The sequence below is a fragment of the Ascaphus truei genome, unplaced genomic scaffold, assembly GCF_040206685.1.
Source record: "Ascaphus truei isolate aAscTru1 unplaced genomic scaffold, aAscTru1.hap1 HAP1_SCAFFOLD_447, whole genome shotgun sequence".
Taxonomy (NCBI): domain Eukaryota; kingdom Metazoa; phylum Chordata; class Amphibia; order Anura; family Ascaphidae; genus Ascaphus; species Ascaphus truei.
In genome coordinates this window covers 109,556-124,122 of record NW_027456778.1, presented here as the reverse complement: position 1 = coordinate 124,122, position 14,567 = coordinate 109,556, and the positions used below count along the sequence as shown (strand labels likewise).

The 14,567-nt window shown below is 44.5% G+C and overlaps 1 protein-coding gene across 1 annotated transcript in view; it reads right to left on the bottom strand.

The window, feature by feature from the left end:
• The window catches only part of LOC142484865 (zinc finger CW-type PWWP domain protein 1-like), a 41,254-nt gene that overhangs the window by 1,239 nt on the left and 25,448 nt on the right, over window positions 1-14,567 (bottom strand). Inside the window, exons 6-9 of the mRNA XM_075584097.1 lie at window positions 13,986-14,090; window positions 10,491-10,574; window positions 9,867-9,918; window positions 4,944-5,108 (exon numbers count right to left, since the gene is read on the bottom strand). Coding sequence (XP_075440212.1) covers window positions 4,960-5,108; window positions 9,867-9,918; window positions 10,491-10,574; window positions 13,986-14,090 — 390 coding nt within the window. The 3' untranslated portion in view covers window positions 4,944-4,959. The remainder of the gene's footprint in view (window positions 1-4,943; window positions 5,109-9,866; window positions 9,919-10,490; window positions 10,575-13,985; window positions 14,091-14,567) is intronic.

Here is a 14,567-nt window from a genome sequence, read left to right as displayed (position 1 = left end):
TACGATTAAGTCAATATAGGGACATAGAAATAGATGCATCAATGGTGAGGTTTGATCAAGTAGATAAGGATCAAAGTAGCAGGTGATTTAAGGCACGTAGGAAGCAAAGTCCTCTCCAAGCTGCAGTGTGGAGTCTCCGTCTCGCCCGGACTCCACGTGGAACGCCCAGACGTAGATTCCACGCACCGATGCTGTGGCCTCCGGTCTCTCCACTTTCCCACGCTCGCCAGAATGACGTCAGACGCGAGTCTGAATGTCCGCTTGTGATAACGAAGGGGAGCAATGGCCAGCCTTATGGCACAATAACATGCTGACATAAAGCTAATTCTTAGCGATACCTTAAGGAGATGTATACAGCAGGCTACAAAGGTTGTACCACAATAGCCTCAGCCCTATGCGTTTCGTCTTGTAAAACAATAGCCTCAGCCCTACGCGTTTCGTCTTGTAAAACAATAGTCTTAGCCCTACACGTTTCATCTTGTAAAACAATAGCCTCAGCCCTACGCGTTTCGTCTTGTAAAACAATAGCCTCAGCCCTACGTGTTTCATCTTGTAAAACAATAGCCTCAGCCCTACGCGTTTCGTCTTGTAAAACAATAGCCTCAGCCCTACGCGTTTCGTCTTGTAATACAATAGCCTCAGCCCTACGCGTTTCGTCTTGTAAAACAATAGCCTCAGCTCTAAGCGTTTCGTCTTGTAAAACAATAGCCTCAGCCCTACGCGTTTCGTCTTGTAAAACAATAGCCTCCGCCCTACGCGTTTCGTCTTGTAAAACAATAGCCTCAACCCTACGCGTTTCATCTTGTAAAAAGACTTCATAATATCATACAGAAGAAAAAGGACCCAGTCTTGCAGCACTCAATCACTCGGAATGTAATGTTGTAAATTTAAAATGTACTTTATTGATAACCTTGAATAAAAAATAGGGGGTTAAAACGTAATTAAATGATGATAAACAGCTCGTGACTGTATCCTTAATCCCCCACCTACGGTAAGGTGGGTAGGTGTAAATAGAGTCCCTAATAAATATTGGGGATCAAGCGCTACGGATAGTAGCTACCTAAAAATATAGGAAAAAGGAGCCTCTGAGAGCCCTCTTGAAGACACTCTCCTTACGAGTGTATCCAGGCGTATGATACGCACTAAAGTGATACACTGAGGATAGGTACAGTATTTAGTATGGCATAATGTGCGCTTGGTTAGACCTATGTGATGTCTGTCCCTGATATAGATATGCACTGTGTGAGCCAGGTCTATGGTAAGAACCTGTGTAGCCCCCACTATTGATCATAGGTGCAGACTCATGGACATACTGCGTAGAGAGATACAGGATAGTATGGCATTGGCTAAGGCATAAAGTAATCCTATAGACACCTAAACTCAATTCAAGGTTATCAATAAAGTACATTTTAAATTTACAACATTACATTCCGAGTGATTGAGTGCTGCAAGACTGGGTCCTTTTTCTTCTGTATGATATTATCACGTCTCCATCCAGTCAGCACCTCACTGTGGTCTAACACTAGCTGTGCGGGTTCCTTTTGCGTGTAGCGTGTAAAAAGACTTCATCAGGGTAAATAGAGTTACATAAAAATGCAAATCATATATAGGTGAGCCTAACTGCTGATACTGTAGGCTAATTGGCTGACCAATAATAACTTGCATTGCATATACATAAAATTAATATTAAATTGGATAACTTTACAATTGAACCAAAAATACATACATAAATACAGAATAGCACCGTTTTAATACACAAAGCTGATATAATAGACAAAGCTGCGTAGATTGATCAATATATTGTTATATATTGTGCCTCAGAATGGCAAAGTCATTTGTAGACATTTGGAACCAAAAAGTGTGCGAAGCCACAACAATCTTATCCAGACCTTTCAGCGACGAACATAATAAAGATCCCACAGGTCCCACAGGTATTCTGCGCATCGGAAGTGACACACTCCCACCCAATTGGAGAGGCGGCGATTACATTAAAGCTGCAGTTCAGTCTTTTTACTTCAATAGTTCCATGTGGGCAATCTCTACTTACCTAAAGAACTGCATAGCTGCCGGTCAATTCGTTCTCCGTGTATTGATCGGCAAAGTTTGGCGACATCTTTAAATATGGGGAATGTAAATGGTTGCTATAGCAACAAGCATGCTTTGAAAAATAGAATACAAGAAAATTGGTCTTTCAAAATCGTTTTTTTTAAAACAGAAAAATGCTAAAAGTATTTTTTCTTACTACAGGACTGATTTATTTAAAAAAACCCACACATGCAGGATATTGCCTGAACTGCAGCTTTAATGCCATCTCCAAACTCGAGACCAGGTGGATACGTACTATTAAACAGTTGCCTCCACTTGCTCTCAATGTAGACATAGATCTGGGGGCGTTTTGGTATAGAGCCACACAGGTCTGTTGTGGCTTCGCACACTTTTTGGTTCCAAATGTCTACACATGACTTTGCCATTCTCAGGCACAATATATAACAATATATATATATATTGATGAATCTACCCAGCCCAAATTGTATCTATATTTGCGCCTGTGCTTTTTTTCTCTCCCTCTCTGCCCTTAACTATTGTGTATAGTTTGTGCACTGTGGCAGCATTTATTGTTACCTTCTAAACACCTGAATCGTTACATTCTGCGCACCTAATATATATACTGAGTTAAGTTATGGTGAGTGGCGTGGAGGGTTTTTGTCACTTTTTTTACTCGCCATAATTTAACTCAGTATTATGGTAAGCCCCATCGTTTGGCTTCTTTGCATACCCAGTTAACCAACCCCACACTGATGAGACCCATTAAGGTCAAAACAGCTGTCTGTGGGTGGGTTTTCTGGGTATGCACCTTAACCCTGGCTGTGCTCAAAGTTGTGACCATGCAGCAAGCTTAAGCCTATAGGGAACCATATTAAAAATGGTTTTTGAAGCAAAAAGTGGCACTGTGTGCTCATTTGCATGTCATTTCCCAGAATCCCTTGCTGCAGTGGAAGTGCTGTGTGCTGGGGGATAATGGTGAAAGGCAGGGCTGCATGTCATTTCCCAGAATCCCTTGCTGCAGTGGAAGCACTGTATGCTGGGGGATAATGGTGAAAGGCAGGGCTGCATGTCATTTCCCAGAATCCCTTGCTGCAGTGGAAGTGCTGTGTGCTGGGTGATAATGGTGAAAGGCGGGGCTGCATGTCATTTCCCAGAATCCCTTGCTGCATTGGGAGCGCTGTGTGCTGGGGGATAATGGTGAAAGGCGGGGCTGCGTGTCATTTCCCAGAATCCCTTGCTGCAGTGGGAGCGCTGTGTGCTGGGGGATAATGGGAAAAGGCAGGGCTGGGTGTCATTTCCCAGAATCCCTTGCTGCAGTGGGAGCACTGTGTGCTGGGGGATAATGGTGAAAGGCAGGCTGCATGTCATTTCCCAGAATCCCTTGCTGCAGTGGAAGTGCTGTGTGCTGGGTGATAATGGTGAAAGGCGGGGCTGCATGTCATTTCCCAGAATCCCTTGCTGCAGTGGGAGCACTGTATGCTGGGTGATAATGGTGAAAGGCGGGGCTGCATGTCATTTCCCAGAATCCCTTGCTGCAGTGGGAGCACTGTATGCTGGGTGATAATGGTGAAAGGCGGGGCTGCAGACCTGCCTAAGACATGAAGATGAGCATGCAGTTGTATTTACATTTGCATATATATATATACACACACACACATGAAAAAAATTAGAATAAAATGTTTTAGGGCATTAAAATGTAGAAATCGGGTCAGTCCCTCCTAGGGTCACAGTGTACTAATGGCAGTGACAGGGTTAATGGGTCAGTCCCTCGTAGGGTCACAGTGTAGTACTGGCAGTGACAGGGTTAAGGGGTCAGTCCCTCGTAGGGTCACAGTGTAGTACTGGCAGTGACAGGGTTAAGGGGTCAGTCCCTCGTAGGGGCACAGTGTAGTACTGGCAGTGACAGGGTTAAGGGGTCAGTCCCTCGTAGGGGCACAGTGTAGTACTGGCAGTAACAGGGTTAAGGGGGCAGTCCCTCGTAGGGTCACAGTGTAGTACTGGCAGTGACATGGTTAAGGGGTCAGTCCCTCGTAGGGGCACAGTGTAGTACTGGTAGTGACAGGGTTAAGGGGTCAGTCCCTCGTAGGGTCACAGTGTAGAACTGGCAGTGACAGGGTTACAGGGTCAGTCCCGCGTAGGGGCACAGTGTAGTACTGGCAGTGACAGGGTTAAGGGGTCCGCCCCTCCTAGGGTCACAGTGTAGTACTGGCAGTGACAGGGTTAAGGGGTCAGTCCCTCGTAGGGTCACAGTGTAGTACTGGCAGTGACAGGGTTAAGGGGTCAGTCCCTCGTAGGGTCACAGTGTAGTACTGGCAGTGACAGGGTTAAGGGGTCCGCCCCTCCTAGGGTCACAGTGTAGTACTGGCAGTGACAGGGTTAAGGGGTCAGTCCCTCGTAGGGTCACAGTGTAGTACTGGCAGTGACAGGGTTAAGGGGTCAGTCCCTCGTAGGGGCACAGTGTAGTACTGGCAGTGACAGGGTTAAGGGGTCAGTCCCTCGTAGGGTCACAGTGTAGAACTGGCAGTGACAGGGTTAAGGGGTCAGTCCCTCGTAGGGTCACAGTGTAGAACTGGCAGTGACAGGGTTAAGGGGTCCGCCCCTCCTAGGGTCACAGTGTAGTACTGGCAGTGACAGGGTTAAGGGTTCAGTCCCTCGTAGGGTCACAGTGTAGTACTGGCAGTGACAGGGTTAAGGGGTCCGCCCCTCCTAGGGTCACAGTGTAGTACTGGCAGTGACAGGGTTACGGGGTCAGTCCCTCATAGGGTCACAGTGTAGTACTGGCAGTGACAGGGTTACGGGGTCAGTCCCTCCTAGGGTCACAGTGTAGTACTGGCAGTGACAGGGTTAAGGGGTCCGCCCCTCCTTACCGTTGGGTAAGGTTATTATTACAGTATTACCTGCGGCGGAGCCCGATTACTCCTTGTACAGGCGCAGCGAGGGGTCACGTCCGGATCCCCCTTCCTGTGTGGCGGCGGCGGCTAGTTGAGGGAGGGGTGTCGCCCCGCGTCTGACGCCCGCTTTCACGCCCTTGCATTTCATGGCAGGAAACTTTTTCTTCTTGGCTGAAGGGAGCGAATTATAGAGATCCAAACATCAGAAGCGATTTCTAAAAAACGCCATCGTACGGAATAATAATAATAATGAGTTCCAGCAATGGCGGTATTATTCCCAGAAGAACATTGGGGTGAAGACACCCCCTAAACATTGCTCAGAACAATCATTATTACCATGTTTATATTATTAATAATGAGGTCACAGTCATAATAATTACAACTACAGTGCAAACGATGAGTCGTACACATAATATAAGCATTATTAATAATAATACATATAAATAAGTAATTTTATGGGTAATAATGCAGTTGTTGTATGTCTTTGTAATGCAAAGTCAGTAACAATATCAGCGTGTATATAACACCAAGAATACTTCCAGCAGCAATGCTGCCTTCACCCCCTTTATTTCTCACTTGTACACGGGAAGCGTGCGGCAAAGTATCATTCTACGTTCTTACCTCACCTGGCAACCGTTCGGGGGTCATGTTAGAAATCTGTCACAATCCTGATTGTGTGCCTAACAAAATGGCCGCCTTCTGACTCTGTGCTGCGGTCAGTGAAATGCATGCCGCTGACATGTGACATTATATTACTAAGTGTAACGCATTGTTGTTACAGCGTTCAGAGTAATAGACAGTCTGCTGTTTGGAACACAGCAACAGATCGGTTGGTGATACTTTGTTGCCAAAGGGCAGAGCTCAGAAAGGTGTGTCAGGGCCCGTTTCTAAAGAGGAAGTGGATATGATGTTATAAATAGTTGCTATAGCAACCAAAGGACTATCCGTACATTAAAAAAAAATATTAACATTGGCACAATGAGTTAAAAAAAATGCAGGACAGTATTATCTAATACTACAGAGCGGATTTGTTTAACAAAAACATACAGCATATATCTCACGTTTTGCCGCTTTAACACAGTTTGCCAATAATGGTCCTGGTAATAAAAGAATAGCACCTTCCAGTGTTCCCGTAATGCGGATAATTCAATAATAATGGCATTATAATGTCAGTGCATCATTACTGCCGCTGCTGCTGCTGCTGCTGTTATAGGTTTTAATAACAATAATGATTATAGCGATTGGAAGATTGACATGGCAGGAATATCATCCCAATAAAGGAATACGGAGAAGGGGAAAACGCTGCCAATAAATAATAATAATAATAATAATAACACTCAGTAACAAGAACATGCGGCTGAGTAGGGTGGTGACGATGCCGGCAAAACATGAAAAGAGGACAACGACATGATGTCTGAAGCAGAGACAGATCGGGGCGACAGGCGGCCCTGGCACAGAGAGATCGGGGCGACAGGCGGCCCTGGCACAGAGAGATCGGGGCGACAGGCGGCCCTGGCACAGAGAGATCGGGGCGACAGGCGGCCCTGGCACAGAGAGATCGGGGCGACAGGTGGCCCTGGCACAGAGAGATCGGGGCGACAGGCGGCCCTGGCACAGAGAGATCGGGGCGACAGGCGGCCCTGGCACAGAGAGATCGGGGCGACAGGCGGCCCTGGCACAGAGAGATCGGGGCGACAGGCGGCCCTGGCACAGAGAGATCGGGGCGACAGGCAGCCCTGGCACAGAGATCGGGGCGACAGGCGGCCCTGGCACACAGAGATCGGGGCGACAGGCGGCCCTGGCACAGAGAGATCGGGGCGACAGGCGGCCCTGGCACAGAGAGATCGGGGCGACAGGCAGCCCTAGCACAGAGAGATCGGGGCGACATGTGGCCCTGGCACAGAGAGATCGGGGCGACAGGTGGCCCTGGCACAGAGAGATCGGGGCGACAGGCGGCCCTGGCACAGAGATCGGGGCGACAGGCGGCTTCAATATGTATAATTTCTACTCTTAATACTGCTTAAAAAGGGGACAGGAGGGGAGAGAGAGGAGGGGAGAGAGAGAGGAGGGGAGAGAGATGTGGGGGGCAAAGAGAGAGAGGAGAGAGAGAGTAGGGGGGCAAAAAGATAATGATGTAATTTAATGGATTAGTGATCTCTCCAAGACCGGAGGGAGATCTGGGTGGGACTCAGACAATAGATGACAATCACATTTCTCCTGTGCTCCAGGAAGCGAGTGCCAAGCGACCTGGTGGTGCGGCCAACATATTGTTGACCGCACCCACACTGGATGAGATAGACAACGTAACAATATGTTGGCCGCACCACCAGGTCGCTTGGCACTCGCTTCCTGGAGCACAGGAGAAATGTGATTTAAGGTCTCAACTCTCATAGTGTCTCTCGGCACTTTAAATTGAACCATGAACAGGATCCCAAATCCATGGCCATCATGGGACTTGAGAGCATTTCTCCATGTGCCCTGGGAGGCGATCGCTTCAAGATCCTCTGCAGGCGGGAAACATTTTGGATCCACCAGTTGGGTACCTTGACCCCTGGGGGATTAAATGAACGCTTGGATGTCAGTACACTGGTCTAGTCCCTCCTGTGGACACCTCTCCTGATTCTCTGACTTCCTCTGCATTCCTTTGTCCTCTATTGTCTGAGTCCCACCCAGATCTCCCTCCGGTCTTGGAGAGATCACTAATCCATTAAATTACATCATTATCTTTACTACATATAGGTCTATTAGTTTTTTCTTTATTCGACATTTGATGTTCATAATGGACATCCATATTTTTATACTTGAACCCACATCACCCATTTACACATTTAGTGCAAATTCCATTTTATAGATTTTTTATTTTTTAGATTTATTTTTCATATATTATACACATATATGTTTCATTACATCTCAGTATAATTAGGTTGGGGTTTGAGTATACCATTAGTCAGCATGTTCACTTAGTATTAAACCTATACTCATCTTCATGTGGTTCAATTAGGGTCATTTTATTCTTTTACAATTGGAATATCATATTCCTCATTTATTCTTTTTCACATTTAGACAGTTAATAGTTCACCCCAATAGGTTATAGGCACTTCCCAGTTTTTATTATTATTATTTTATCATTTTTTTATTATTGATTGTTTATTTACGTTTCATTTAGGCACATTACATTATATCATCCATTCATTTATCCATCTCTGATCTTTTTTGTGGTACAATTAGTATATTACCCAACGTGTCAAATTGAATTCAGAACTATTTACTCATTCAACATTAATAATAATCTCCTTTATTGTAATATTTTATATTTATGATATTGAATGGTTTCCAGTTACCCCAATAATATATTTGAAGTACCGTTTAGTGTTATAATGAATTTATATTATATGAGCTTCATGTGTGGAGTTCATTATGTATTCTCTACATATATTACTGGATTCACTTATGCTTAGTATTGCGGTTATGAGTTCTAACAGTTGCTCTCTTTCTCAGTCTCCTTTAATCAAATCATGTTCATCAAATCATGTTAATTAGAAGCTATATCAGCTCCAATTACTTCAAGAATTTTACTCAGCTGATCAAAGGCTGGCCCACGGGACTATTAGAGTATATATATTTGTAGCCGTGTGGTCCCTCCCCACTACCCTTTGAGAAAGTCACCCGTGTGTGACGAAACGCGTCAGGGAGCGTCATCACGTAGGACGCAGACACACTACGTCATCACGGAGCGCTGGAGTAGACCGATCCGAGCGCCAACACCATAGAGGCTTGCCAGCAAAGATCAACACGTCACGATCTCTGGAACGTGTTGCAGCACTATCCACCCGCCCTGGACATCTGCTAGGACTGCGGATCATCCCGTTCGTGATCGGCGGTTCCCCAAGAACGGAGTGCAGCTACAGGATGGTGGTGATTATTATCACGATATGCTCTTTTATTCTGTACCTTTGTGGGTGCATTTTTTACCCCCCTCCTCCCCTTCCCCTCAATAAATTTACGGCTTTACACTATGGGGCGTGCGCTCTCTCCTCTCTCTTCTCTGCAGATTCCCAATGGACGTGGTTAGTCCTTTAGAGAGCAGCCGGAGACCCCTTGCACAAGCATCCATCCACATTTTTGGACTATCATCTTGAGGACTGGTTTTTACCCTCTTTTTTTTGCTTTTCTTGTTTTTTATTTTTTCACGGTGATTAATATTGTATGTTATCTGTTATCAAATATTGATTTTTGTTATTCACTTATTGATTGGGTTACATTGCTTGCTCAGGCACCTAGTTGGACCTCTGTCACTATTTAATTAGTATAGTTTGTTTATATATTCAATTTGAATGTATATATCCATTAGAGTTATCACTTACACTTAATTTTATATCTACACACTTTTATTCACATTAGTACCTAAAGTAGGCGCTGCTTTTTTCTTTGTTTGTCTTTGATAGATATATATATATATATATATATATATATTTATATATATATATATATATATATATATATATATATATATATATATATGTGGGAATTGCACGTCCAGGAAGACGATGTATAAATATAAACATTTACCTCACAGGGACAATTCCCTCACTGTATATACTTCAATATGTATAATTTCTACTCTTAAAACAGCTTAAAAAGGGGACAGGAGGGGAGAGAGAGAGGAGGGGAGAGAGAGAGGAGGGGAGAGAGACGTGGGGGGCAAAGAGAGAGAGGAGAGAGAGAGTAGGGGGGCAAAGAGAGAGAGGAGAGAGAGAGGAGGGGGCAAAGAGAGAGAGAGGAGAGAGACGAGGGGCTGGAGAAACTTTTGTGCCATGAATACTCCCGGCCTCTCTTCCTCCAACAGGGTGGAGAGGGGATAGGCGACGCTGAAATAGAGACAGGGACACGGGGAGGGGACACGGGGAGGGGACGCCTCACACTGCTCACCTCCGTCCTCCTGCCTGTAACGGCCGGAAAATCCAAACATGTGTATCCGCTCCTGGGAGAGAGAGATGTGTATGCAAGTCATTAACCACGTCCCGGTCATTAGGTCACTTTGCTCCTACGTGGGACTGACCCTTTAACCCATTAAACACGTCCCTGTCATTAGGTCACATTGCCCCTACGTGGGACTGACCCTTTAACCCATTAACCACGTCCCGGTCATTAGGTCACTTTGCTCCTACGTGGGACTGACCCTTTAACCCATTAAACACGTCCCTGTCATTAGGTCACATTGCCCCTACGTGGGACTGACCCCTTTAACCCATTAACCACGTCCCTGTCATTAGGTCACTTTGCCCCTACGTGGGACTGACCCTTTAACCCATTAAACACGTCCCGGTCAGTAGGTCACCTGAATGCCCATGGGGAGAGCGTCCCTTTAACCCATTAATCACCTGAATGCCCATGGTGGGAGCGTCCCTTTAACCCATTAATCACCTGAATGCCCATGGTGAGAGCGTCCCTTTAACCCATTAATCACCTGAATGCCCATGGTGAGAGCGTTCCTTTAACCCATTAATCACCTGAATGCCCATGGTGAGAGCGTCCCTTTAACCCATTAATCACCTGAATGCCCATGGTGAGAGCGTTCCTTGCCATATTTATACTGAACTCCAACTTCTGTTTAATCTCCGGGTTTTTCATCTTCCTCTAATACATGGAAATATAATAATGATGCAGAGTATACACTGATAATGATCACACCGCGCTGTATAATGATGCAGAGTATCTATACACTGATAATGATCACGCCGCGCTGTATAATGATGCAGAGTATCTATACACTGATAATGATCACGCCGCGCTGTATAATGATGCAGAGTATCTATACACTGATAATGATCACGCCACGCTGTATAATGATGCAGAGTATCTATACACTGATAATGATCACGCCGCGCTGTATAATGATGCAGAGTATCTATACACTGATAATGATCACGCCGCGCTGTATAATGATGCAGAGTATCTATACACTGATAATGATCACGCCGCGCTGTATAATGATGCAGAGTATCTATACACTGATAATGATCACGCCGCGCTGTATAATGATGCGGAGTATCTATACACTGGTAGTGATCACGCCGCGCTGTATAATGATGCAGAGTATCTATACACTGATAGTGATCACGCCGCGCTGTATAATGATGCAGAGTATCTATACACTGATAATGATCACGCCGCGCTGTATAATGAGGCAGAGTATCTATACACTGATAGTGATCACGCTGCGCTGTATAATGATGCTGAGTATCTATACACTGATAATGATCACGCCGCGCTGTATAATGATGCAGAGTATCTATACACTGATAGTGATCACGCCGCGCTGTATAATGATGCAGAGTATCTATACAATGATAATGATCACGCCGCGCTGTATAATGATGCAGACGATCTATACGCTGATAATGATCACGCCGCGCAGTATAATGATGCAGAGTATCTATACACTGATAGTGATCACGCCGCGCTGTATAATGATGCAGAGTATCTATACACTGATAATGATCACGCCGCGCTGTATAATGATGCAGAGTATCTATACACTGATAATGATCACGCCACGCTGTATAATGATGCAGAGTATCTATACACTGATAATGATCACGCCGCGCTGTATAATGATGCAGAGTATCTATACACTGATAATGATCACGCCGCGCTGTATAATGATGCAGAGTATCTATACACTGATAATGATCACGCCGCGCTGTATAATGATGCAGAGTATCTATACACTGATAATGATCACGCCGCGCTGTATAATGATGCGGAGTATCTATACACTGGTAGTGATCACGCCGCGCTGTATAATGATGCAGAGTATCTATACACTGATAGTGATCACGCCGCGCTGTATAATGATGCAGAGTATCTATACACTGATAATGATCACGCCGCGCTGTATAATGAGGCAGAGTATCTATACACTGATAGTGATCACGCTGCGCTGTATAATGATGCTGAGTATCTATACACTGATAATGATCACGCCGCGCTGTATAATGATGCAGAGTATCTATACACTGATAGTGATCACGCCGCGCTGTATAATGATGCAGAGTATCTATACAATGATAATGATCACGCCGCGCTGTATAATGATGCAGACGATCTATACGCTGATAATGATCACGCCGCGCAGTATAATGATGCAGAGTATCTATACACTGATAGTGATCACGCCGCGCTGTATAATGATGCAGAGTATCTATACACTGATAATGATCACGCCGCGCTGTATAATGATGCAGAGTATCTATACACTGATAGTGATCACGCTGCGCTGTATAATGATGCAGAGTATCTATACACTGATAGTGATCACGCCGCGCTGTATAATGATGCAGAGTATCTATACACTGATAATGATCACGCCGCGCTGTATAATGATGCAGAGTATCTATACACTGATAATGATCACGCTGCGCTGTATAATGATGCAGAGTATCTATACACTGATAGTGATCACGCCGCGCTGTATAATGATGCAGATTATCTATACACTGATAATGATTACACAGCGCTGTATATTGATGCAGAGTATCTATACACTGATAGTGATCACACAGCGCTGTATAATGATGCAGAGTATCTATACACTGATAGTGATCACGCTGCGCTGTATAATGATGCAGAGTATCTATACACTGATAGTGATCACGCCGCGCTGTATAATGATGCAGAGTATCTATACACTGATAATGATCACGCCGCGCTGTATAATGATGCAGAGTATCTATACACTGATAATGATCACGCCGCGCTGTATAATGATGCGGAGTATCTATACACTGGTAGTGATCACGCCGCGCTGTATAATGAGGCAGAGTATCTATACACTGATAGTGATCACGCTGCGCTGTATAATGATGCTGAGTATCTATACACTGATAATGATCACGCCGCGCTGTATAATGATGCAGAGTATCTATACACTGATAGTGATCACGCCGCGCTGTATAATGATGCAGAGTATCTATACAATGATAATGATCACGCCGCGCTGTATAATGATGCAGACGATCTATACGCTGATAATGATCACGCCGCGCAGTATAATGATGCAGAGTATCTATACACTGATAGTGATCACGCCGCGCTGTATAATGATGCAGAGTATCTATACACTGATAATGATCACGCCGCGCTGTATAATGATGCAGAGTATCTATACACTGATAGTGATCACGCTGCGCTGTATAATGATGCAGAGTATCTATACACTGATAATGATCACGCCGCGCTGTATAATGATGCAGAGTATCTATACACTGATAGTGATCACGCCGCGCTGTATAATGATGCAGAGTATCTATACACTGATAATGATCACGCCGCGCTGTATAATGATGCAGAGTATCTATACGCTGATAATGATCACGCTGCGCTGTATAATGATGCAGAGTATCTATACGCTGATAATGATCACTCCGCGCTGTATAATGATGCAGAGTATCTATACACTGATAGTGATCACGCCGCGCTGTATAATGATGCAGATTATCTATACACTGATAATGATTACACAGCGCTGTATATTGATGCAGAGTATCTATACACTGATAGTGATCACACAGCGCTGTATAATGATGCAGAGTATCTATACACTGATAGTGATCACGCTGCGCTGTATAATGATGCAGAGTATCTATACACTGATAGTGATCACGCCGCGCTGTATAATGATGCAGAGTATCTATACACTGATAATGATTACACAGCGCTGTATATTGATGCAGAGTATCTATACATTGATAGTGATCACGCTGCGCTGTATAATGATGCAGAGTATCTATACACTGTATAATGATCACGCTGCGCTGCGCTGTATAATGATGCAGAGTATCTATACACTGATAGTGATCACACGCTGCGCTGTATAATGATGCAGAGTATCTATACACTGTATAATGATCACGCTGCGCTGCGCTGTATAATGATGCAGAGTATCTATACACTGATAATGATCACGCCGCGCTGTATAATGATGCAGAGTATCTATACACTGATAATGATTACACAGCGCTGTATATTGATGCAGAGTATCCTCACCAAACCGAGGCTTTCTGGGTAATGTGTAAGAAATGTCCTCAGAAGGCTGCTGCTGACCCAGGCCCGAGAAGCCGACTCTCCCAGAAACGTCACATGATATTTGGACTGGGAAGAAAGGTAAACAGGTCATAGTGTGTGTGTGTGTAAAGGTAAACAGGTGTAGTAGTGTGTGTGTGTGTAAAGGTAAACAGGTCATGGTGTAGTAGTGTGTGTGTCTTTTTTTTTTTTTTTTAAATACAAAATACAATTATTTACAAATACACACAATATTTACAGAATAACACCCAGAAAATGACACAAACAATACATTTCTCTTACAGAGATTCCCTTTTCAAAGATATCTAAACACGTCTCTCCAACCTCTCAGATTCCCCCCCCCCCCCCGCTATATACACTTTACATCCGATAGATAAATAACACAAAGTAGTCAAGCAAGTTTCCTGCAAAAAGAAAACCTCATTATTAAAGTCCTATAGAATAGAAAAGGCTTCAGTCCGGGTCTTTTCCCCTTAATACTGTTCACATTAATAGTTGCCACTTTCAGCGGAGAGGGGCACTTTGCATATTTAGTGAATCAATCAC